Below are 25,637 nucleotides of genomic sequence, written 5' to 3' on the forward strand. Positions count from 1 at the left end.
ATATCTCTCGATTTTAATAGAATAGCCATGGAAACATTGTGAATTTAAGAATATTATTTTTGTCTTTCAGAGATAGCAAAGTGGCCCAGCTGTTGAGAGATTCACTTGGAGGAGTTTCGTGTCGGACTTGTATGCTTGTCCATGTCTCTTCTGCTGTAAGTCATCATAACGAGACTCTACAGGTCATTCAGCTGGCAGCCCGTATTCACAGAATGAGGAGGAGAAAAACAAAGGTAATACACAGCAATTACAATTGTGACAATAAATTGAAATTTCTTCCTATTGTTCCTTCAGGATTTCTTAATATATAAGTATTTCTTGTTTGTAGTTTTCAAGTACAAGTTCAGATGACAGTTCCACGGATGATGGAAGACTTAGAAGGCCATTTAAGGGGTGCAGAATGGGGACCCTAAGAGAAGACATACTGTACCACTCTTCACACTCTGACCCTGACTATTATACCTCTAGCAGTGAACAGTCTTGTGATACAGTAATTTATGTTGGTGCTCACGGACAATCTCTCAGTGATCGGGAAATAACAGACAATGAAGGACCACCAAGATCTGTTCCTAGAACAAATCCAAGATTACCCCGGAGACCAAGTGGCTCCAGATCATCTGGAGATGAAGGATCAAATTCAGACAGTGGAAGAAGTCGTGCTTCTTCAGATTTTAGATATGGAAGAGCGGCATTGATTCAAAAGGAGAATTTTAATGTGAATAGGATAATATCTCCCAGATTCCACCCCCAGCCTGCCATAGCCGTGTCGTCCCCTTCTGTAGTTAGAGATGTCAGCGTTGTGCAAACCCATGCCAAATCACCACCAGTTTCACCTATTGTTGGGCCTGTCCAACATCCACTTAAATCCCAAACTCGTTCCAGATCCCAGGATTCACCTCAAAGATTGATAGTGAAGGGACCCCCTTCAGATCAATTGAAAGGAGAGCAGTGGATTGATGGACCAGGGATCTATTCAAAGAGCAAACAGGTGGAGGAGCAGTGGATTGACGGACCACAGGCATTTGTCAAGCAAGAACTTGTCAATACACTGGACCCAGCCAATAAGCATTTGTTCAATCCTAAAATGAATGCAGAGGAACAGTGGGTAGATGGCCCCAGAGAAATGATAGCCGAATCTAAACTGCAAAACCGAGAAGCTAAAGTCAGTCATTCTAAAGCAACTGTGCACAGTAGCTGTAAAGGAGATAAACACTCAAAGCACAAAAGACCATTGCTTGATATTAAAGATCGACCGGATAGTACATTAAGTGAGGATAGCAGTTCATCTCTGACTGTGCAAGGCCCAGACTCCAGACCAGTAAGTTTACATGAACCAGAGGATAAACCAGATGCACCCCAGCAAAGTGTGAAGCCTTTTGTGCGCGACTGGGTGCAAAAACATAGTGCAATTGCTGACAATAGTAGTGCTCCTAAGAGAGAAGATCGATCTGAACCTGCTGAAACACCATGTAAAATGAAAAAACCAAAACCAGAGTCTCATCGTAAACTGAGTGCTTCTACACCTAAACAGTCTCCCCTTAATTCACCATGTGCTCCAAGGAAAACAAAGTGTGACTCGCAATCAATTGGTAAACTGCAAAAGTCACATTTGCCCACCCCTCAAAATCCAACTAAACGAGTTAAGGACTGGATACAGTCTGTATCACTGGAGCAGACACAATCTAATTGTGAAAACTTTGTTTCTGTAAATGACTTCTGTAGTGATCTCCCTGTGAGGACATCTGAATTGAATACGTCTCAGGATGTGTCTTCTTGTAGTAGCATTCAGTTGGAAACAACAGCTGAAATGGACTCTCAGTGTGAAACTACCATGAACACAGCTCCTTGCAGCAGTGATGGTCGACCGGATGAAATGGCAGAGTGCAACATTGGAGACATTAGCTTTGACAGTAGTGTAGATGCTGGTGAAAACACTAATTCGCTCCACAGAGAATCAATCTACGAAATGCAAATGGATGCCCAACTTGAAAAGAGTGACGTGAAAAATGTTGACATCCCAGACAATGATACGTTTAGTAGTGTCAGCAAAGACGATGACTCGGATTGTGAAAATGAACCACTCCTTGCTAAAGAGTTCAGTATTCCTCATTCATTAACTGCTGAAAGTTTAAAAACTCTTGTTGCAGAGCCAATTGCTGAAGATGAGCAAAAACTTGTGCAGGGTCAGTCTTATCAAAGCAGTGAAATTAATCCCAACATCAAAGAAAGCTTATTCATTTACGATAAGGCAAAACCTATCTCTTCCCTACATCGTAAACCAGATGGTGCTTCAAATCCAAATTTAGTCAATGAACTTGATTATCAAGACAGAATTGATGTGAATTTTATTAGAGGAGAATATATCATCAACCAAGTGCAACATATTTCTAGTCAGAATGTAGATATTTACCAGAAAGCTACCTCAGTTTTGAAGTATGAAGAACCTGATTGCCGAAAATCAAAGTCTAAACCCCCTCTTCCAAAACCCTCATGCAAGTCTCATAGTGCCAGTCCTTCCCGCTGTAAGGATATTAGTCTCAGTCCTAAATCTACTGGGTCATATTCAAGTCGAACATCTTCACCAGGAAGTCATGTTAGCCGTACAAAAGAAAAGTCTCGTCAGATTTCAACATCTTCAATGTCATCTCAGTCTTCTCTTCCCATTGCCAGTAGCCCATCTTCTAAGTCTTCGAAGTCTCCATCACCAAGTAAACTTCCGATTTTCTCCAGCAAAAGTTCGCGCAAGAAGGACAAGGAGTACAAAGTCGGAAACGGTCGAGTAGTAGAGCTGAATACATCCAACAGAGGAACAGATTCCGATAGTGGTAACGACAGTGGTATTGTTGCACATGAAAAGAAATTGCTTTCTCCATACAGCACCGTCACAAAGCCTCGCACTCCTAGCCATTCTAGCAGTGGACATGGAAGTGACAATAGCAGCACAGTCAGTGCTGACCTGAGGTCCCAGCTAGGAATCAAAGACAAACTTCTGACTGGTGGAACCAGCAGTGGGTATGAGAGCATGCTAAGAGACAGTGAAGAGGCCTCAGTGACGTCATCTGGTCAGGAGGAAAGCACTAGTGAATCCCCAAACGATAAAAAGAAAGGCTCCAAGAAAAAGAAGTCAAGTGAGTGCATTAAATTTAGAATTTAATTGATATAATAATTATTGGAAAATAATGTTTAGAAAAGTATAAATGATGTATTTTATTTTTAATTAATAGGTACAAAACGTAGTCGTTCAGCACCTGCGAGATCCAGTGAAAGTCCTGATGGCAAGGGGTCCGTGATATTAAGTCCCTCATCAAAGGCATGGGTGGATACGAGACAGATTCAGAGAATCAAAGAGGAACCTTTTGAGATCAAGTTATACGATATGGACGACGTGGAAAGGCTTGCTAGAAGAAGAAATGAAGAAGAGGTAACTACTTCACAATGCGATTTTGAATGAAACTACATTGCTCAATTTACAGTGCAATTTTATATGAAACTAAATTGCTTATTTTACAATGTGGTTTTATATGAAAAGAAAGGTAACTCTTAGTTAAACCTGTTTTTGCTATTTTCTTCATAGGAAAATGAGTCTAAAAAAGAAAAGGGAACAAAACATGGTAAACCTATGGAACTCATTGACCATAAAGATCAAATCGTGATGGAGAACAGACACTGGAGATTTGACTGTCGTTTTTTCATGTGTTTCTGTCGTAACAAACCAAAACAAACAGATGTTTAGGTTGACAATATCCTTGCCATACTATTCTGTAAACTTAATTCTTGAACTGCTTTAAAGAAGAACAAAGGAATTATGCATTTAGTATGATTTTTTGAAAACATTTTAATATCATTATGCATTGTACATTTTGTACATAGTCTTTATTTATACATATGAACTGCGTGTATTTTGACATGCACTTGAAATGTAAAAATTTTGTACATTTGTAAAATTATATGCAGTTTTCCCCTTTGCAATAGTTTATGCATGGTAGACTTTGGGAATATACTGGAGATGCATGACATCTACTTGATTGTATACTACTTTGGTAATAAATAAATATATTTCTAACTTTATTCAATCTTAATTATGATTTTCTGAAAAGAGAAAACTTGATCTGTACTAAAGGTATGCAGGTGTTTCGCCCAGCATAGGAAGCAAGTATGTTAAGGTGGTATGCATGGGACACCTCCCATATTGTGACGAACTATCCATCAAAATAAACAGTAAATCAAGTTTCATTTTTTATATAGTTTCTTTACCAAAAGCGTTATGCAGTAGGTTAAAGGGGGATGGTTAGAAGGTACACTACGATTCTGTAAGTCACGAGTTTGAATCCCGCGGGGCATTTTAAAATCTTACCATTTCCAAAAAAAATTTAAAACGTATTTTTGGTTAAATATTGTAAATTTTGAAAATTCTCAACCGTCAAAGATATTTTGATTATAATATATTTTAATCCACATTGATATCGGCAGATGTTCCAAACCACCTAAATTGGTTAGGCTTTTGATTAACCATGTTAATTTTTGAGTGATAGATTTCCAGAAAAATGATTTGAATGAGCACAAAACCAGCTTATATTTAGGTAAAAAAATTGACAAATTCTTAAATAAGACAGATGATCACTCACAGAACCATTGCAATGGCATTGAAAATAAATATGCTTTACATTTTATAATAGCTTTTAATGGCACAAAAGAACAAGATCAGTTTGAGAATCAGCTATAGAATATTCTGATGACAGAAGTAAAGGATAATAATTTTCAGTAGCATATGATCAGGAATAAAGTACTAGTTTATCAACTTACCGGTACGTAATATGTACATTTTTGAAGTAATTTTTAAACTTTTTGAAGGTAAGGAAATATTTTTTCTATAACCTACACCATAGTCTACATTTTATTTCCATTAAAATGTCTGAAATGGAAAGTAGTTAAAAGAAAAAGGAATAATGGTTTCTAATTCAATAATATCACAGACCACATAATTTACGCGTTGTCAACAGTCACTCTCGGCAATGTTAGCTGTCCTTTCTCTCTCACAATGTTTGTCAGCTTTTTGTTCGATGATTTTCCTTGCCAGTGAAGCTTATATTTCTTGCAAGCTAGAAGGAAATTTTCTTTGCCGCCCAGTTGTCATAAAGTAAATATTCTTATGTATGAGTCTTTCGTATATACTTCAGTATCAGATCACTGCGATGAAATTTCTGAAATTAGTACAAGTAGTTATATAAACAAATCTCTCTCTCTCTCTCTCTCTCTCTCTCTCTCTCTCTGATTTTTGAATTGCAAAAAAAAAAAAAAAAAAAAAAACCACACCAAAATAACATTACTTTACGCGGTTTTACTTGGGTTCCTTCTTTTAAACATGATTTTCATAGTCCCTTTTGTGAGCTTTCTGGTCTTTCTATTAGATGGCACTATCCTCTGCAATAGTATCCATAAATAATTTGTATAACACCGACATATCTCATTGTGATAAATTTATTCCAAATACCAACAAAAAATGGTTAAGATTAACTTTAATATAATCTTACCATTGATTTCCTTTTATTCTGTTTTGTCTAGGAAAAAAATAAATGAATACAAAAAAATAACAATTTTTCATAATTTTTCTACATGCAGTTTTGGCCTATCAAATTGAACCTTTTTTCAAATAAGACTTTTCTAATTGAAATGCCATTTAAGATTTAAAAGTTACGGACGTTGTTTACCCAGGGTTTGAGTTCTCAAATGTTAGAAAGTAAATGTCATGAGTAAAATTTGTTCTAAACACATAAATTATTATTGAATGAATTATTATTGATATTTACATTCGATATTTTTACTTTATTATGGAATTAGGTTAAAAAAAAATTCAAGTTAGCAAAACAGAGGATTTTTTTTTCAAATTTTGTTTTTCATTGAAATATATTTGGCAGCGATACAATATTAATAGTAAGAATTTTATTCGTTAGTCAACATAATTTTGCATATTTTCTGTTGTTTTTACCACCGATTTTCATTTAGTTAGCCGTATTGCACACACTACAAAAATATTGAAAAATGCTTAAAAACAATCAAATACACCAAATCTCAAAATTTTGATCATTGATCTTGTATAAATTGTAGCAGCAGAATAATGTCAATATAATCATTTTAATGCTACAAATGTTTTATTATTATCATCAGTCAGTTTTTTTTTGTTAAAATGAACCAAAACTGTGTAGGGATTCATAAACTGTATTACATTTTTATAAAAGAGTTTAACCACTTGTATTATTTTTACAATTAAAATTTTTTAATCATAGTGTAAACATTTTAGGGATTTTTCTTAAATTTTTAAAAATATTCAATGACCATTAACTCAAAAAGTAGGTCATTGACCTTCTTTTATGAAAGTGAAAAATAACAGTACAATAAAAGGTCTTTTAACACACAATAAATGGTTTTTTATTATCATGAGTGGAATTTGTTTCCATTCTGAGTAAACGTAATCCTTAACTCATTATCGAAAAATTTTGCATCCATCGAAATTGTAGTTTTATCTTGAAAGTCAACGACCAATTAGTTTAACGAACAAATCGCAACTTTTTTCCGAGTGGCATTACCTTTTTACGCGAATGTTTGTATTAAAGTCTTTTTCTCTCTTTTCAGAAAAAAAGGTATCGTGAAACCAAAAGTGAAGAGTTTTCTTAATCTCACTTGAGGTTTCATGTTGAAATTTGAATAACATTTCTTTTATAGAAGTGATGAATGTTTTTGATTATGCTATACCTTCTGAGGTAAATATTTTTCTTGTAATCTTCTTTTCTGCAATACATGAAATATTCACATATAATGGGATTTCAACGTTTATACATTTAACATTCTAGTACCATTATGTGATTTGTTATCGTTCTGATTGGGTATCAAATTTCAATTTCTAGCATTATCACTGCATATGTAATAGGAAAATTAAATACCCTTTCTCGACTTCTTCTCAGCTCCTTCACGGAAATACGGCAGATTCTTCGGTACTTTTTAATTTTTTGTTGAAGTTTGTCTTTGCGTTTCTGAATCAATTTCTTCTTCTAAAACAGATTAGTTTTACTTCAATAGCAATTAAACGATTTTATAAACCTTTAATCACTTACTATACAAATATATTATAAATACCTTTATTGTTTTAGCTGGAATCAACGACAGTTCTTTCTTCTCTTTGATTTTTGCCCGTAACTAGAATTTAAGAAAATTAACGTAGATAAAAGTATAATACAATCAAAAAACTTTTACAGAGTAAGAATTTTCAAATTTTACAATATTTAACCCAAAAAATGTTTGAAAAATTGTTGGAAAGGTGAAAATTATAAAGGCCTCAGTGGTATTCGAACTCACGACTTACAGATCCGTGGTTAACGCTCTAACTCATTGTGTTTCATTGTTAGGTAATATTTTCGGGAAAGAAAACATTTCTACAAATTACACTTGATTTCATTGTTTATTTCAATCGGAATACGTCACACTATAGAAGTGTCACATACCAACTTAACCTCTAAAAACATTACGTCACAGAGTGGCGATTTATAAATATTAAATGTTTGAAAATCTTATAGTTTTATATTCAAATTTACAATTGTTTGCAAGTTGGTCACTTAACAGGCTAGATTTTTCTTATTGTACGTTTTACCTTTTCCTTTGTTTCTAAAAGTTTTTGCTTTGCTTGCTTGTATTTCTTTTTGTTATCTTTAAGCTTCTCGAGAATCTCTTTGGTCTGAAATAGAAACACATGAAATACCTAGATAAGAAAGAAACAGGTGAAAAAAATTAAATGCTAGTATGTCTTATAATTGATCCTGATCAATCGACCATAATAAGAACAATACATTTAAAGACTATTTAATGTACCTTTGCAAAGGAAATTTTGACCCCTCCTCTGGGAACATATCGTTTTCCCCCAACTCCTGGGATTATTTTCTGAAATATTATGTAGAACCTACATAACTTGAGTTGAATTTGAAGATTACAAGCATTTTTATGCTCACTTTAAACACAAATATATTCTTACCATTGTATGTTTTTTTGGATATCTTCTACGTTTAGTTATAACTTTTTCCTTCAATACAAAAAAGTACACGTATCATGAATATCAAAATATAAAAAAAACCACTTTACATATTTTCTCTGTTTAAAATTAATATGACTTTTTTTTCCCAGATGCATTAAATTAGTCATTTTTGTTTTAAAATTTTGTCGTCTTTCAATGAAGTGAAAACCAAGAACACGTAAAACATACCCTTCGATACTTTTCTTGCAGTCTTCTTCTCTGGGTAAATTCAAGTAAAAGCAGCATTTGAAATATGATTAGGAATATATTTTTATTGTTTACTTATAGTAATTGGGGGGAAAATGCCTACTTATAAATTTTGAAATAGAAAGTTTTTTTCCTAAAACAAACCAAACAAATACCCTTTCTCGACTTCTTCTCAGCTCTTTCACGGAAATACGGCAGATTCTTCGGTACTTTTTAATTTTTTGTTGAAGTTTGTCTTTGCGTTTCTGAATCAATTTCTTCTTCTAAAACAGATTAGTTTTACTTCAACAGCAATTAAACGATTTTATAAACCTTTAATCACTTACTATAGAAATAAATTATAAATACCTTCATTGTTTTAGCTGGAACCAACGACAGTTCTTTCTTCTCTTTGATTTTTGCCCGTAACTAGAATTTAAGAAAAAAATGAAAATTAACGTAGATAAAAGTACAATACAATCAAAAAACTTACAGAGTAAGAATTTTCAAATTTTACAATATTTAACCCAAAAAATGTTTGAAAAATTGTTGGAAAGGTGAAAATTATAAAGGCCCCAGTGGTATTCGAACTCACGACTTACAGATCCGTGGTTAACGCTCTAACTCATTGTGTTTCATTGTTAGGTAATATTTTCGGGAAAGAAAACATTTCTACAAATTACACATGATTTTATTGTTTATTTCAATCGGAATACGTCACACTATAGAAGTGTCACATACCACCTTAACCTCTAAAACATTACGTCACAGAGTGGCGATTTATAAATATTAAATGTTTGAAAATCTTATAGTTTTATATTCAAATTTAAAATTTTTTGCAAGTTGGTCACTTAACAAGCTAGATTTTTCTTATTGTACGATTTACCTTTTCCTTTGTTTCTAAAAGTTTTTGCTTTGCTTGCTTGTATTTCTTTTTGTTATCTTTAAGCTTCTCGAGAATCTCTTTGGTCTGAAATAGAAACATATAAAATACTTAAATAAGAAAGAAACAGGTGAAAATAATTAAATGCTAGTATGTCTTATAATTGATTCTGATCAATCGACCATAATAAGAACAATGCATTTAAAGACTATTTAATGTACCTTTGCAAAGGAAATTTTGACCCCTCCTCTGGGAACATATCGTTTTCCCCCAACTCCTGGGATTATTTTCTGAAATATTATGTAGAACCTACATAACTTGAGTTGAATTTGAAGATTACAAGCATTTTTATGCTCACTTTAAACACAAATATATTCTTACCATTGTATGTTTTTTTGGATATCTTCTACGTTTAGTTATAACTTTTTCCTTCAATACAAAAAAGTACACGTATCATGAATATCAAAATATAAAAAAAACCACTTTACATATTTTCTCTGTTTAAAATTAATATGACTTTTTTTTCCCAGATGCATTAAATTAGTCATTTTTGTTTTAAAATTTTGTCGTCTTTCAATGAAGTGAAAACCAAGAACACGTAAAACATACCCTTCGATACTTTTCTTGCAGTCTTCTTCTCTGGGTAAATTCAAGTAAAAGCAGCATTTGAAATATGATTAGGAATATATTTTTATTGTTTACTTATAGTAATTGGGGGAAAAATGCCTACTTATAAATTTTGAAATAGAAAGTTTTTTTCCTAAAACAAACCAAACAAATACCCTTTCTCGACTTCTTCTCAGCTCTTTCACGGAAATACGGCAGATTCTTCGGTACTTTTTAATTTTTTGTTGAAGTTTGTCTTTGCGTTTCTGAATCAATTTCTTCTTCTAAAACAGATTAGTTTTACTTAAACAGCAATTAAACGATTTTATAAACCTTTAATCACTTACTATACATATATACTTATAAATACCTTCAATGTTTTAGCTGGAATCAACGACAGTTCTTTCTTCTCTTTGATTTTTGCCCGTAACTAGAATTAAAGAAAAAAATGAAAACTATCAAGATACTTCATTATATACAGCAACACTTAAGGTGGAATAAATGGGAAACATGTCGATATTAACGTAGATAAAAGTACAATACAATCAAAAAAACTTTTACAGAGTAAGAATTTTCAAATTTTACAATATTTAACCAAAAAAAATGTTTGAAAAATTGTTGGAAAGGTGAAAATTATAAAGGCCTCAGTGGTATTCGAACTCACGACTTACAGATCCGTGGTTAACGCTCTAACCCATTGTGTTTCATTGTTTGGTAATATTTTCGGGAAAGAAAACATTTCTACAAATTACACATGATTTTATTGTTTATTTCAATCGGAATATGTCAAAATATGAAAGTGTCACACACCACCTTAACCTCTAAAGACATTACGTCACAGAGTGGCGATTTAAATATTAAATGTTTGAAAATCTTATAGTTTTAAATTCAAATTTGCAATTTATTGTGTATTTGACTTTAATATATAATTATCATGCACAATGCTATGATTATTAAATAATTTTCTGTTGATTTGAGAAACTATTTCAAGGTGTAGTGAGCTACATTATTCCTTCAACGATTAAGACAATAATAAATCCCGACTCATCCCTTCCACGCAAGTTGGTCACTTAACAGGCTAGATTTTTCTTATTGTACGATTTACCTTTTCCTTTGTTTCTAAAAGTTTTTGCTTTGCTTGCTTGTATTTCTTTTTATTATCTTTGAGCTTCTCGAGAATCTCTTTGTTCTGAAATAGAAACATATAAAATACTTAAATAAGAAAGAAACAGGTGAAAAAAATTAAATGCTAGTATGTCTTATAATTGATTCTGATCAATCGACCATAATAAGAACAAGGCATTTAAAGACTATTTAGTGTACCTTTGCAAAGGAAATTTTGACCCCTCCTCTGGGAACATATTGTTTTCTCCCAGCTCCTTGGATTATTTTCTGAAATATTATGTAGAACCTACATAACTTGAGTTGAATTTGAAGATTACAAGCATTTTTATGCTCACTTTAAACACAAATATATTCTTACCATTGTATGTTTTTTTGGATATCTTCTACGTTTAGTTATAACTTTTTCCTTCAATACAAAAAAGTACACGTATCATGAATATCAAAAGATTTCAAAAAAAAAAAACCACTTTACATATTTTCTCTGTTTAAAATTAATATGACTTTTTTTCCCAGATGCATTAAATAAGTCATTTTTGTTTTAAAATTTTGTCGTCTTTCAGTGAAGTGAAAACCAAGAACACGTAAAACATACCCTTCGATACTTTTCTTGCAGTCTTCTTCTCTGGGTAAATTCAAGTAAAAGCAGCATTTGAAATATAATTAGGAATATATTTTTATTGTTTACTTACAGTAATTGTGGGGAAAATGCCTACATATAAATTTTGAAATCGAAAGTTTTTTTTCCTACAACAAACCAAACAAATACCCTTTCTCGACTTCTTCTCAGCTCCTTCACGGAAATACAGCAGATTCTTCGGTACTTTTTAATTTTTTGTTTTAACTTTTCTTTGCGTTTCTGAATCAATTTCTTCATCTCAAACAGATTAGATTTACTTCAACAGCAATTAAACGATTTTATAAACCTTTAATCTCTTACTATACAAGTGTACTTATAAATACCTTCAATGTTTTAGCTGGAATCAACGACAGTTCTTTCTTCTCTTTGATTTTTGACCGTAACTAGAATTAAAGAAAAAAATGAAAATTATCAAGATTCTTCATTATATACAGCAACACTTAAGGTGGTATGGGAAACATGTCGATATTAACGCGGATAAAAGAACAATACAATCAAAATACTTTTACAGATTTACAATTTTCAAATTTTACAATATTTAACCAAAAAAAAAATGTTTGAAAAATTGTTGGAAAGGTGAAAATTATAAAGGCCCCAGTGGTATTCGAACTCACGACTTACAGATCCGTGGTTAATGCTCTCACCCATTGTGCTTCATTGTTAGGTAATATTTTCGGGAAAGAAAACATTTCTACAAACTACACTTGATTTTATTGTTTATTTCAATCGGAATATGTCACAATATGAAATTGTCACACACCACCTTAACCTCTAAAGACATTACGTCACAGAGTGGCGATTTAAGTATTAAATGCTTGAAAATCTTATAGTTTTACATTCAAATTTGCAATTTATTGCGTATTTGACTTTGATATATAATTATCATGCATAATGCTATATATCATTATTAAATAATTTTCTGTTGATTTGAGAAACTATTTCAAGGTGTAGTGAGCTACATTATTCCTTCAACGATTAAGACAATAATAAATCACGACTCATCCCTTCCACACAAGTGGGTCACTTAACAGGCTAGATTTTTCTTATTGTACGATTTACCTTTTCCTTTGTTTCTAAAAGTTTTTGCTTTGCTTGCTTGTATTTCTTTTTATTATCTTTGAGCTTCTCGAGAATCTCTTTGTTCTGAAATAGAAACATATAAAATACTTAAATAAGAAAGAAACAGGTGAAAAAAATTAAATGCTAGTATGTCTTATAATTGATTCTGATCAATCGACCATAATAAGAACAAGGCATTTAAAGACTATTTAGTGTACCTTTGCAAAGGAAATTTTGACCCCTCCTCTGGGAACATATGGTTTTCTCCCAGCTCCTGGGATTATTTTCTGAAATATTATGTAGAACCTACATAACTTGAGTTGAATTTGAAGATTACAAGCATTTTTATGCTCACTTTAAACACAAATATATTCTTACCGTTGTATGTTTTTTTGGATATCTTCTACGTTTAGTTATAACTTTTTCCTTCAATACAAAAAAGTACACGTATCATGAATATCAAAAGATTTAAAAAAAAAAACCACTTTTCATATTTTCTGTTTAAAATTAATATGACTTTTTTTTCCCAGATGCATTAAATAAGTCATTTTTGTTTTAAAATTTTGTCGTCTTTCAATGAAGTGAAAACCAAGAACACGTAAAACATACCCTTCGATACTTTTCTTGCAGTCTTCTTCTCTGGGTAAATTCAAGTAAAAAGCAGCATTTGAAATATAATTAGGAATTTATTTTTATTGTTTACTTATAGTAATTGTGGGGAAAATGCCTACATATAAATTTTGAAATCGAAAGTTTTTTTTCCTACAACAAACCAAACCAATACCCTTTCTCGACTTCTTCTCAGCTCGTTCACGGAAATACGGCAGATTCTTCGGTACTTTTTAATTTTTTGTTTTAACTTTTCTTTGCGTTTCTGAATCAATTTCTTCTCCTTAAAAAAAGACACAGGAGAAATTAATCAATTAAAAACAACATTGACCTTGTCATATTCAAACATATTCATAACTTACCTTCAATGTTTTAGCTGGTAGCAACGACAGTTCTTTCTTTTCTTTGATTTTTGCCCGTAGCTAGAATTGAAAGTTTTAAAATTGTAATGAAACAAATACTGAAACAAAATGCACCCCACCCCCCCAAAAAAAGAAAAAAAAAAAAAAAAAAAAAAAACTAGTAATGAAATATAAAAGAGCTCTCTGAGATGAGACATTACTCTTTAAAACCATATTGTATCAAAATAGCAAATGGAATGCTCTGGTTGATCTTATGATACACTAATTTATTGTTTATACATTAATATTAAATTTCATATTGTATCATATTGTAAACAATACTATGTCATATAATATGAAACAACACAATATTGCATTCTATGGTTATTATAGGCACATGTTCCAAAAAAATTAACTTCCTCTAAAACGTCGTCTGGCAACTAAAAAGTATTACTCTGATTCAGCATGCAAGTCCGTTAAGCTTAGAAGCATGCCAAGATGCACCATCCAAGCCAGTCTGGCGAAAATGGGTCAAGAAAAACTTAAAATACAGTACATGCTCTTTGTAAAATCTTTAGCCAATCCGGAAGCTGACGCCATGGATAAGCTTCCTCCGATTTCGTCTTGGTGAGCGTAAAAAGGATCAATTAAATAACATTTTTAATACCATGCATTACATTTCTTGTTTCTATTTGAATAAAAACATCACCTCTTTCTTTGTTTTCAAGAGTTTTTGTTTCGCTTGTTGGTATTTCGTTTTGTTGTCTTTTAGCTTTTCCGAAAGTTCTTTTCTCTGAAAAAGAATTACCAAAATCCCCAAAACTAAATAAAAACTAGTTTTAAAAAATCACATGTATTCACAGGATTATTATTACGATTTGAGGTTATAGTTTTATTTTCATTTCCGTCACATTTGTGTCCATAATGCCTGATTAAGGTATTTTTATTATGAACCGAAATTCACTCATGGGGATATAAATGAGATACACTGCTCATAACTCTTGCTATGTAAACAAAGCTCCATCTTCTTTTTTATAATGTGACATACACTAGATATTGTTTTTGTGTGTTCTTAACGACCTACCAAAAGGGAAAAATAGCTTAAAACAAAACAGGTATGTATAAAACAAAGGCATGGCGCCAGACTTGTTTATATAATTATCAAACAATTGTTTACTCTGTTTCGTTTCATGTGACTTGACAACTGCTAAGTTGTTTGCTGACATTGAAGAATACCCCGATAAAATACAGACTTCACAGTACTGTATGTTTTAAGAGACGAGTTTAATGTACCTTTGAAAAGGAAATTTTACCAACACCTCTGGGAACATATCTTTCTCGTCCTGATCCTGGAATAATTTTCTGAAGGAAAAATTGTATAAAATACAGATTGAATTAGCTTATTATTTCAGTAAGTATTATGTAAATATTTTTCCCTTCCAGCACCCGAGACAATTTTCTGTAATGAGTTTAATATACCATTAAAATATTTTTTTCTAAATAAAAATTATGTAAATGGGATGATTTAAGTTGAAACTTAATGTGTGCAAAACAAAAAGAAATGATTTCCAACCATAATACGGTGTTTCCGATTTCTTGTGCCTTGCTTTTGAACCCATTCCTTCAATATAAATAAACAAAATTTATGAAATACAGGTATTGGACACAAAAAATAATAAATGTCATTAAGGGTGTTGTTTACTCAGGGTTTGAGTTCTCAAATTCGGATTGTTATAAAGTTCAACGTAATGAGTAAAATTTGTTCAAAACAAAAAAAGTATTAATAAAATGAATAATTATTCACAAAACATTTGATATTTTTACCTTATTACGGAATTAGGGTCTAACAAAAATAGACTTTTAGCCAAAAAGAGGAAATTCGGACTAAATTTTGCAGATTTTGTTTTCCGCTAAAACATTTTTGGCAGTACTCTAATGTTGAAAGTTAAGATTTTATAATTTAGTCTATATAATTTTTCATATTTTCTGCTGGTTTTACCTCACTTATTCATTAAAATAATTGTATGGCACGAATTGCGAAAATATTAAAAAATGCTTAAAAACGATAGAAGACACCATATCTCAAAATTTTGATCATTGACCTCATATAAATTTTATGCCAACAGAATAAGGTCAATTTAAGTAGTTCAATGCTATAAATGTTTCTGTATTATCATCATTCAATTTTTTGTAAACTTAGATCAAAAATGGGTAGGAATTTGAAAACTGATCGAGGAAATTCGGACTGGAATATTTTTTCGAATTGTAGCTGAAATCTTAATGTTTTGTACCTATCTAGTGCCACTGCCATTCATAAAATGTATTACATTTTTTAAAGTGTTTTATTATTTGAAATATATTTACAATTAAGAAAATTTCAATTGTAGTGTAAAATTTTATGGGATTTTCCTTGATTTTTCAAAACATATTCAATGGCCATTTACTCAAAAAGTAGGTCATTGACCTACTTTTTTGAAAGTGAAAAATAACACTATAATCAAAGGTCTATAACATACAATAGATGGGGTTTCATTATCATCAGTGGAATTTTTTTTCATTCTGAGTAAACGTCATCCTTAAGATTAAGCCTTGATATTTTTGTTATCAGAATGATTTGCTTACTGACTTTTTCTAACTCTAGGTAAGATATATTCCCGAAACGTACCCTCCGATACTTTTCTTGTAATCTTCTTCTCTGTGTAAATAACATAAAACAGATTTTAAAAAAAACCTGTTAACATAAAAAAATACGCATTTTTTCTCACGTGCACAAAGTTCATTTTGTTGGAAGTAACTAGCTTTCAGTAAACAACTTCTGGAAACATGCTTAGAAAACAATACTTCTCTGAATTAAAGGAATGGATACTGTCATCCATCTATATGAATATCATTACTTTAAATTTTACTTAAATACTCATTCATATACCCTTTCTCGTCTTCTTTTCATCTCTTTACGAGAGATGCGACAAATTCGCAGAAGCGTCTTTAGTTGTCGGGTTAGCTTATTAATGGATTTCTTTTCCTAAAACAATAAAACCAACAACAAAAGTAACCAATACAATCCTTTTTGTTTTATTATAATTTTTAATTGAAAGAGTCGTCATTAATAAACAGGGAATTCACGAAGCATACACTAATATTTATATTTGAATGCATGGATTACCTGTATTGTTTTGGTTGGAAGCAGCATAAGTTCTTTTTTCTCTTTAAGTTTCGTTTGGATCTAAAAATAAATGCAAAAAGACAGTTGGTAAACTTCGGTGTTCATTCTGAAAAGTCCTACAAACGATCATTATACAATTTTCGTAATTGATATACATGTTTATCAATGCAAACATATCACCTTTTTCTTCGTTTCTATAATTTTCTGCTTGGCTTTGTTGTATTTCTCTCTGTTTTCTTCGAGCTTTTTAGAAATTTCTTTTCTCTAGAATATTGAATCATACAATCAAGATGTTTATAAGCTTAACGGGCTTGTGGGAACAAAAATCGAATTCCATCAACATCCGCCATTCGAATTCAATTCAAAACATGTTTATAGAAAAATGTATATGAAATTAATAATTCAAAGTAGTTAAGAACAGATGAACCCTAGTGAAATTTCTCATAATTGGAAATTCATAGACAATTTTGTCTTTGATTTTGTAAGGAAACATTTATAATTATCAGCTTTAATTGATTTAATTAAGTTAAACGTTAGCATAAAAATTAACGGACCAATAGATAGTATTTTGAAATAAATCACCAATATTTGTTTTCCTTCTCTATAGTCAATACATATTGGTGAAAAGTTTAACGATTATGGTCCATGATTTGAAAAAAAATTATTAACTATTTTAGGAATAGTAAGCTTTGCAACTATTTACTATAACACCTTATAAAGGCTTACGAATAGTTTAATTATTCTTCAAAATATCAAGTTCTTTAGTTAATTTTGTAAATGTACTTTTGACTGAAGGCGACGGCATATATTACCTTTGAAAAAGGAACTTTGGCTGCGCCACCTTTTACATGTCTATGTCCTGTTGTCTTTGGTAGTATTTTCTGAAAATATCGATATAGAATACAATGTACAAAATAAACTGCTGGCCAGATTTGATACAAACTTTAAAATGTATTTACACTAATGCACAAAAATCTTACAACCATGATACGATGTTTCTGGTGTTTTCTTCTCTCCTTTTCTTTCACATTCTTTGAAAACACCTGAAACGTTGAAAATCTTGGAATTTGAAATATTGTTTAATCTTTAAAGGATAATGATACTATTATAAAATATCAAAACTTTTGCAAAAAGTGTCTTGTGCATTTAAAATCTTTTACAGTAAATATGAATAACTTTTTTTCAATGTATATCTTTTATTCCATTCGGTTACAATTATCTTATACAAGCGTAAATCATTTAAGCTTTTTGCCCTTTAAGAAAAATCTGGGCAAAATGGCAGATTCATTAAAGAACTATATATGATAAGAGTTAAATTTGGCCCCCATAATTCGCCATTTTTTAAGTGTTTCGGGTACAATAAAATGTTAACTAATTTTTTAGAAGAGTTGATATAAAATATATTTTTCATCTATTTATTTGATTTATTTGCACTCACTGGCAGTATATGACGTCAGAAGTTACACCATTTCTATAATTCAATGAAACTCAGCCAAAAATTGACATTTCTCTTATCTATTTACGAATGGGAAATATAGAGCGCATGCTTGAACAAAGACATTTTTTTTGTCACTTATTAGTTTTGGCTTGATACATCTCTGATTAAAATATTTTATTTGTTCAAGAATGCGCTCTTTGTTTTCGGAAGGAAAAACTGCTTGAAAACAAGCTGTTTTACGCTAAAAATGCAAAAATGGCGGGAAAAGGTTGTCTTGACAATGTCATATTTCTAAATTGTGGGCACTTGAACCAAAATGAATATTATGTAAACACATCACATACATATCTGTACTAAGAAAACAAAGAATGATAGTAAAATGATGATGTTCATTTTAGGGGGCCATTTTAGGCCCTTATCATATATAGTCCTTTACATGTATTCATGTATTTAATTTCGATTATAAAAAACACATTACCAAATCATAACGATTTTTCCTTTGCAGTCTTCTTTGCTGTAAATATACAAAACCTTCTTTTATTATATGTTATTAAAATAACTTAAAATATGATAAACAAAATACGATTCATTTATTTTTTATTCATTTTAGTAAGGAAATAAATTCAATACCCTTTTCCGCCATCTTCTCATCTCCTTCACCGACACACGACAGATTCTTACGTATTTTTTAATTTTTTGATCAATCTCTTTTTTGCGTTTATTGATCAATTTCTTATCCTAAAATATTTTAAAAAACACACATTTGGTCATACAAAGTATACAATATATGAAACAAAAACATAATACTGTATTCTCTTGATGTTTTAAATTCGACTTTGGATTTAAAGTAAATGCCTCACCTTCACAGATTTAGCTGGAAGTAACGCCAAATCTTTCTTTTCTTTTCTTTTATCCTGTATCTGGAAAAAAATGGTTAACTTTAAAACTATCTGTGTGTCCTATCATCAAAACCCTTTTGTACAAAATCGCTCATACTTACTTTGAAGCTCAAATAAGTTACATGTATAACTTGAAAAAAGAAATAAACATTCAATATTTAACAACTTGCTCCTTTAAGTAAAGGCATGTATAATCTGTGTCTTCCGCTAGAAAAAAAACTTCATTGGAACTATTTTGGATAGGAGTTCTGAATAGTCTCACATGTATAGTGAACATAGTATCATGTTCATTTTTTTAAAGTAGGAGCCATGAAAAGCTTTATTTAATGTAAATGGAAACCCAACATGTGCACAAATTTATCTCATCTTCAAAATAGTTAATCATCAGACCTACTTCAAATTCTATTTTATAAATTCTCCAAAATTTTCAAAAATCTAGTAAACAGTAGATAAACACAGCATTTAAAACTTTTTGATAAAGAATTTCACAACATGGATCTATATATCAAGGGTAAAGAGTATTTGACCTGCCGTAAAACTGTTTTCTAAGACACCGATGCTTATTTAAAACCGATTCAGTCCGCCAACTCTGCTTTTAACGTCAATATTCATGACATTGTCATGAGGATTCATTCTTTTCTATCAGTTTCAAGTTAAAAGAAATCTCCACTTCCTAAAATGTTCACAACTAAACTATGTTAAAATGAGTTAATAACAGTAATTGTGAATTTGAAACTAATTAAATAGAAATATTACCTTTTTCTTTGTTTCCAAGAGCTTTTGTTTAGCACTTTTGTATTTCTTTCTGTTCTCTTCAAGTTGTTTTAATATCTCTTTTCTCTAAAACAAAGAAAAATGTAAGAAAACATCTGTTTTAAGTCTGTATATTGAAAAATAAACAAAACTATTGGACGAAAAACTGATTTATTACGTATAGCTAATTGAAGCAGGTTATTTTGGTTTCTTTTATTCAAGAGTCAAGAGGAAGAAAATTTACAATCTAACAATCTTCTGTAAATTATTATACATGTACTTGCCAATCTGTTGATGCAATTTCATCCACACACCGATACCAGTTTTCCACTAATATTGATAGATGATACAAAAAACAAGAGGCCAATAGGCCTCAACGGTCACCTGAGTAGCAATAACCAATATACAAACTTGTCGAGGAGTCTCATATTCATTTATTTGGGTTTCATTCTGGAGTAGAAAAATTATAAATTTGTAATGATTACCACCTCCCTGCCTGAAATCTTTCAAAAAGAACTCTGAAACCTATAGTTTTGGTGAAAAACTTAAAGATCTGGTCTACAAAATCATGAATTCAGTTAACCTTTCAGGTGTGGGGGAGTAAAGAAGATAATCTTTAATCATAATATGCATTAACACCTATACATCCATTTTAGCCCTGCCCTAGAGTCAAAACCAATACTCCAGGGGACATGAAATTTAAAATTTTAGTAGAGGACTTTCAGGTAAACATAATTATGAAGTCAGTTTTTCATACAGATGTGTGTGAAAAGAGAAGAACATTTTAAAACATTATATGCATTAACACTATATTGCCATATTGTCCTGAACCCTGACCAAGGGGCCACGAATTTCACAATTTAGGTAGAGGAGTTAGTGGACATCAGAACCATGTATTCAGTTTTTTGACCACATGTTTGGGAGTAAAGAAGAAGATTTTTTAAGACATTACATTTTTACTATATGGCCATATTAGCCCCACCCTAGAGCCTGAACCTCTGACACAGGGGTCATGAATTTCACAATTTTGATAGTGGACATCATAATCATGCAAATAGTTTTTAACAAATATATATTGGGTTAGAGAAGAAGATTTTCTAAGATTTAATACATCTTTACTATATGACCATATTGGCCCCACCCTAGAGCCTGAATCCCTGACCCAGGGGTCATGAATTTCACAATTTTGGTAGAGGCCTTCATAGACATCATAATCATGCATTTAGTCTTTAACAAATATTTATGGGAGTAGAGAAGGAGATTTTCTAAGATTTAATACTTTTTTACGATATGGCCATATTGGCCCCACCCTAGAGCCTGAATCCCTGATCCAGGGGCCATAAATTTCACAATTTTTGTAGAGGCCTTCATGGACATCATAACCATGCAACCAGTTTTTTCTTCACATGTGTTGGGAGTAGAGAAGGTTTTTGAAAATTTGGCTTTTTTGGGCATATTTGGCCCCACTTCTGGTGCCAAGGGGGTTGTAGAGCCACGAATTTCACAATTTAGATTCCTCTTCCCATAGAGATGCCTCAAACCCAAAATGGTAACAATTAGCCGTATAGTTTTTAAGAAGTTAAAAATGTAAATTTGTTAACGCACGACGGACGACGCAAGAAGACAGACGAAAACGGATAGCAATAGGTCACAAGAGTTTACTCAAATGACCTAAAAAAGTTCATAGTACCTTTAAGAAGAAAATTTTTGCTGCGTTCTTTGATAATTTACGGTGCTTTTTAGTCTTTGGCATCACTTTCTGGAAATTAAAGTTTTATGCATAGATAAAAAAAAAAGACCAACAACTCTAGATAACTGACATTTGTATTAAAGAACGTAAATATATACAGAAAAAGAGGCCCTAACAATTTTTTAGTACAAATAAATAAATGTAATTTGATTTTGTTAAAAAATCCGTTTGAATAATAACACTGTTATATATATTATACAAATATTGACTGGGGTTGAGGGCAACATTGATTATATTAGCCCCCGAGGGACGAAATATTGCCCGACGCGAAGCGGAGGGCAATATTTTCGTCCCAAGGGGGGCTTGTATAATCAATGTTGCCCGAAAACACAGTCAACATTTGTTTTGTTATATGAAGAAACAAACCAAAATTTAAGAAAGTAATTGAAAACAGATTGCCGTAATTTTCTCAGCTCAACAAAGAATTCACGAATTCAATTTTGCGCAAAGTTCATTTCCAAAATATCCTCAGCATCAAACGGTCACTAGTGATATTCCATCGACCGTAAGAATTAACATACAGATGTTCTACCTGATTTTACTTCACAGTAATTCGCAAATCCTTATATCCGTTATGATAGCAAACCGTCGCATTGCGCGTCCGTTGTTTACTTGCCTTGACTGACTGTCTTTTATGACGTCACCTTGTTTTGGAGTCGCGCTGAGTTATTTACGTCATCGTTCACGAATATATATATATATATATATATATATATATATATATATATATATATATATATATATATATGTGTGTGTCTGTGTGTGTCTGTGTGTGTGTTTTCTGCATTCAAAAAAGGTACTAAGCAACTTCAGTTCATAATTTTAACTAAAAAAAAATATTATTACTGTAACAACATTCCTACAATTTTTTTGTGGCGAAAAGACTGTGGTTTCCTCTCTTCTTTGGTTCCTTTCTTAGAATAAAAAAAATCTTGAATAATAAATATAATTTGAAATATAACATAAAATAATTAAATTAAAATCAAAGCGTCTTACAATTTGATTATAAGAGTTTCGAACAAAATTCGTTCCTTTTAGAGAGGATTGATATACGTACCATTTTTTTGTGGGGAGTAGTTTTCCCTCCTTCTTTGGTTCCTTTCTTTAAAAGAAAAAAGAAAATGAGGCCCATGAACCACACTGCCAACCGAGCATTAATGTTTACGTTGATCCAAGTGTACTGCATTGCTGCCTCGCTGTGCAATTTCATATGTACATATATGGTAATAGAAACAGGTTATATAATGCCAATGTAAAATATTCTGTAAACTAGATCACTTTTATATTGAATCAACCATGTTTAGCTTTCAAATGCTTCAGAATGACAAAATTCTTAGTAACAACCCCAACTCCAGATTTTGTCGATCATTCTCTCAAACGTAGTTGTTTAGGTGTAAATAAGTTTGAACCATTCTTATGCTGAAAAGTTTCAATTTATAAAACGTTAAATGGGTTTTTGTCTTCAGGCATTCCTAAATTATTTTAAGAGTTATTTTATATTGTTTTGTTTGAAAGAAGCTCTTCATTTGATAAAATGTAACCCCCCCCCCCCTAAATGTATGGAAAAAATTAAGGTTTAGGAATGTAGTGTTTAAAGATCAGCACACATATGTACTTACAGATGGACAGACGAACAAACAGTAGGACGCCGGATAAGTATTTACTTTCATTATTATCTCTCTCTCGTAAATGCAAAAAATCAATGTGAGAGAGAGAGAGAGAGAGAGAGAGAGAGAGAGAGAGAGAGAGTATAATTAGGATGCATGTAAATAAATAATCAGAAATTAACAAACTATTAAATTACCTTTGGAAAAGGAACCTCTGCTGCATTCTCTGAAATTTTTCGATGCTTTACAGTTTCTGGCTTTATTTTCTGTAAATTAAAAGTTTTTCAATTTGAATACGTTTGGTATATATTTCTGCTTAATAAAAACAGTTTGTTGTTAGTCTATTAAAATGTACTATAACAGAGTATTTCCAAGATTTTTCATACCATTTTGTGTCTACTTTGTTTTTCTTCTTGCTAAAGAAAGGTGATGATATAAATTTATACAGAATTTTGCACTACACTAAATGTACTTTAATCAATATTTATTGAAACTATTAAATTCCATTTATATTTGTTCATTATCATCAAACTATCAGTAAAATTAATCATAATACATCAGTTCTGCTCAATGACCCCTCTTTTCTCATGCTACTTTTTACCTGTTCTTTTATTCCAGCTTTTTGTTCTTTTTCATCTTTCTTCATTAGGAATGGTAAATGAATTTAGAATAAATACTATTAGAACACGTTTACATATTTTAAAGTAAATAAAGTTTTCAGACACATTAGAAATTTGTTTGAGTACAAAGTGTAAATTGAAATCTACCATTTTTACCATTATGACTTTTTTTATGTTTAATTACTTGCATCAAATGAATTGCCAATAAAAGTAGGGTAATCTTAATTATTACTGATATTGTTAAGATTTGGGTACAAACTGTTAATCTTTGATCTCATTTGAACAAATGATAAACTCTAAGCACCTTTTGAAAAGGGACCTTTGTAACTTTCTCTGTAATTTTTCTGTGTTTTCCAGATTCCGGCATAATTTTCTATAAATTAAGATTTTTTGCAAAAGCCTTTGGTAAATAGGATAAATATTTAACATATTATATATAATCATGCGTTCTATATCGAAGAATTTCCACCAAAAAAAAACCTTTCATACCATTTTGTGTCGATGCTTTTTCTCTTCCTGCTGAGGAAATATTAAAGTATGTTTTAATACAGACTGAGTATATTGCATTGAGGTAAACTAAGATTTTTGTTCAAAACAAATTACTTCATTTGTCAACTTTTTTTTCATTAACCTAGCAGTAAAATGTGAAATTTAACCTGCATTTTACTTACAGAACCCCCTTTTCTGACTAGTTTTTACTTTTTGTTTTGTTTCAACTTTTTGAACCTTTTCTTCTTTTTTATTTTTAGAAATAGTATAGGGTACATGTACATACATTGAGAATAAGTTAGAATAAAGGATTTGTTTACAGACTAAAAAAACTACAATAAGCTATTGCAAAATATAGAAACACACTAAAACTTTTGGTGGCTTAACATTCCCAAGTATTGTTTTAATAGGAACCTAGTATATTTGATTTTACAGTTAAAGGTGGATAAAATATATTTTTGATGTGATTTTTGACACACCTCATCATAATTTTATAATGTTTAGTTTTTAGACAAGAAATTGAAATATTGTTCATTAAAAATCGTAACACTCATGAGCTGTATATCTAAGTAAACTGAAACAATACATAATTACTAGTGTCAAATAAAAACAGAACGTTTAAAGAAATGGTACTGCTGAAAAAAAGCTAATGATTTTAACTTGATGCATCCTACTATAAACAGGTGAGTAAAAACCAAATTTAATTGTTTCAATCCTAATTATTACATTTAAGCATAATAAGGAGATTAATTCCATTCATTTTACTTCAATTTTTTTGAAAATGCCTATGATATACCGATATTTGTGTATACGTATATTAAGATTCTCTTATCAATAGTATAATCAAACAAACTTTATCCCAATATTTTCAGAAATAATTCATACCATTTCGTGTTATGTTTTTCTCTTCTTGCTAAGCATAGAAAATAATATGGTTTTATACAGAATCTTCTATTTAAGTGTACTTCAACCAATATTTATTATAACAGTCTAAATCATTTTTTCATACGTTTTACTATTCAACCCTCCGACCAGGGAATCATTTTACCTGCGTTTTACTTAAAGTCCCTTCTTTTTTCCGGCTGGTTTTAAATTTGTCTTTTGTTTCAGTCTTTTGTACCTTTTAAAAGAAATGATACAGTGTAAATGCATAAAGTTAAGAATTTTAAAAAATGCATTTGGAAAATTTTTTGATGTCCAATACTCTTATGGCAAAAAGAGAAACATACTAAACAAAACGGTGACTCTGAAAAAAATTTATTAAAGTTTTAATACGTTTTTAATAAACTTTTATTCTCTTTTTATTATAGTTATAACATTTTTAATTCGCTTTGTGAGCTTAAAATTTGCTGTATTTAACATAATTACTTATCTAATAACATATTTAAAAAATTCGGTATTATTTATCTTTTA

The 25,637-nt window shown here is 31.0% G+C and overlaps 2 protein-coding genes across 17 annotated transcripts in view; one reads left to right on the plus strand and one right to left on the minus strand.

Moving 5' to 3' along the window:
* Positions 1 to 4,068, plus strand: part of LOC105339571 (kinesin-like protein KIF26B) — an 85,688-nt gene extending 81,620 nt beyond the window's left edge. For all 6 annotated transcript variants that reach the window (XM_034470643.2, XM_034470642.2, XM_034470640.2 and 3 more), the window contains 4 exons: positions 71 to 233; positions 329 to 3,128; positions 3,225 to 3,421; positions 3,575 to 4,068. In XM_034470643.2, coding sequence (XP_034326534.2) covers positions 71 to 233; positions 329 to 3,128; positions 3,225 to 3,421; positions 3,575 to 3,733 — 3,319 coding nt within the window. In that variant the 3' untranslated portion in view covers positions 3,734 to 4,068. The remainder of the gene's footprint in view (positions 1 to 70; positions 234 to 328; positions 3,129 to 3,224; positions 3,422 to 3,574) is intronic.
* Positions 4,069 to 4,659: 591 nt separating this feature from the next.
* On the minus strand, positions 4,660 to 25,354 carry LOC105339578 (axoneme-associated protein mst101(2)). 11 transcript variants are annotated; one of them, XM_066087092.1, is made up of 51 exons: positions 25,273 to 25,354; positions 24,225 to 24,251; positions 24,040 to 24,108; positions 23,717 to 23,755; positions 23,502 to 23,531; positions 23,313 to 23,381; positions 22,566 to 22,610; positions 22,372 to 22,422; positions 21,449 to 21,517; positions 19,762 to 19,845; positions 18,967 to 19,026; positions 18,737 to 18,844; positions 18,585 to 18,620; positions 17,649 to 17,711; positions 17,481 to 17,549; positions 16,849 to 16,932; positions 16,669 to 16,728; positions 16,432 to 16,527; positions 16,171 to 16,200; positions 15,079 to 15,126; positions 14,799 to 14,867; positions 14,215 to 14,298; positions 13,527 to 13,586; positions 13,340 to 13,447; positions 13,165 to 13,194; positions 12,934 to 12,981; positions 12,774 to 12,842; positions 12,556 to 12,639; positions 11,820 to 11,879; positions 11,452 to 11,481; positions 11,218 to 11,265; positions 11,058 to 11,126; positions 10,840 to 10,923; positions 10,105 to 10,164; positions 9,911 to 10,018; positions 9,738 to 9,767; positions 9,510 to 9,557; positions 9,350 to 9,418; positions 9,132 to 9,215; positions 8,615 to 8,674; positions 8,422 to 8,529; positions 8,249 to 8,278; positions 8,021 to 8,068; positions 7,861 to 7,929; positions 7,643 to 7,726; positions 7,132 to 7,191; positions 6,939 to 7,046; positions 6,751 to 6,786; positions 5,532 to 5,558; positions 5,328 to 5,421; positions 4,660 to 5,201 (listed from the first exon to the last, which is right to left on the minus strand). In XM_066087092.1, exons 2-50 carry the CDS (start codon positions 24,225 to 24,227, stop codon positions 5,329 to 5,331), a joined length of 3,078 nt encoding a protein of 1,025 aa, XP_065943164.1. In that variant the 5' UTR covers positions 24,228 to 24,251; positions 25,273 to 25,354; the 3' UTR covers positions 4,660 to 5,201; position 5,328. The 11 variants fall into 11 exon arrangements, with proteins under 11 accessions (XP_065943164.1, XP_065943171.1, XP_065943165.1 ...); XM_066087099.1 differs by having other exon boundaries at positions 22,355 to 22,418; positions 24,225 to 24,254; XM_066087093.1 differs by having other exon boundaries at positions 17,652 to 17,711; positions 24,225 to 24,254.
* Between the last annotated feature and the right edge of the window lie 283 nt (positions 25,355 to 25,637).

This window comes from Magallana gigas, chromosome 6 (assembly GCF_963853765.1).
Source record: "Magallana gigas chromosome 6, xbMagGiga1.1, whole genome shotgun sequence".
Taxonomy (NCBI): domain Eukaryota; kingdom Metazoa; phylum Mollusca; class Bivalvia; order Ostreida; family Ostreidae; genus Magallana; species Magallana gigas.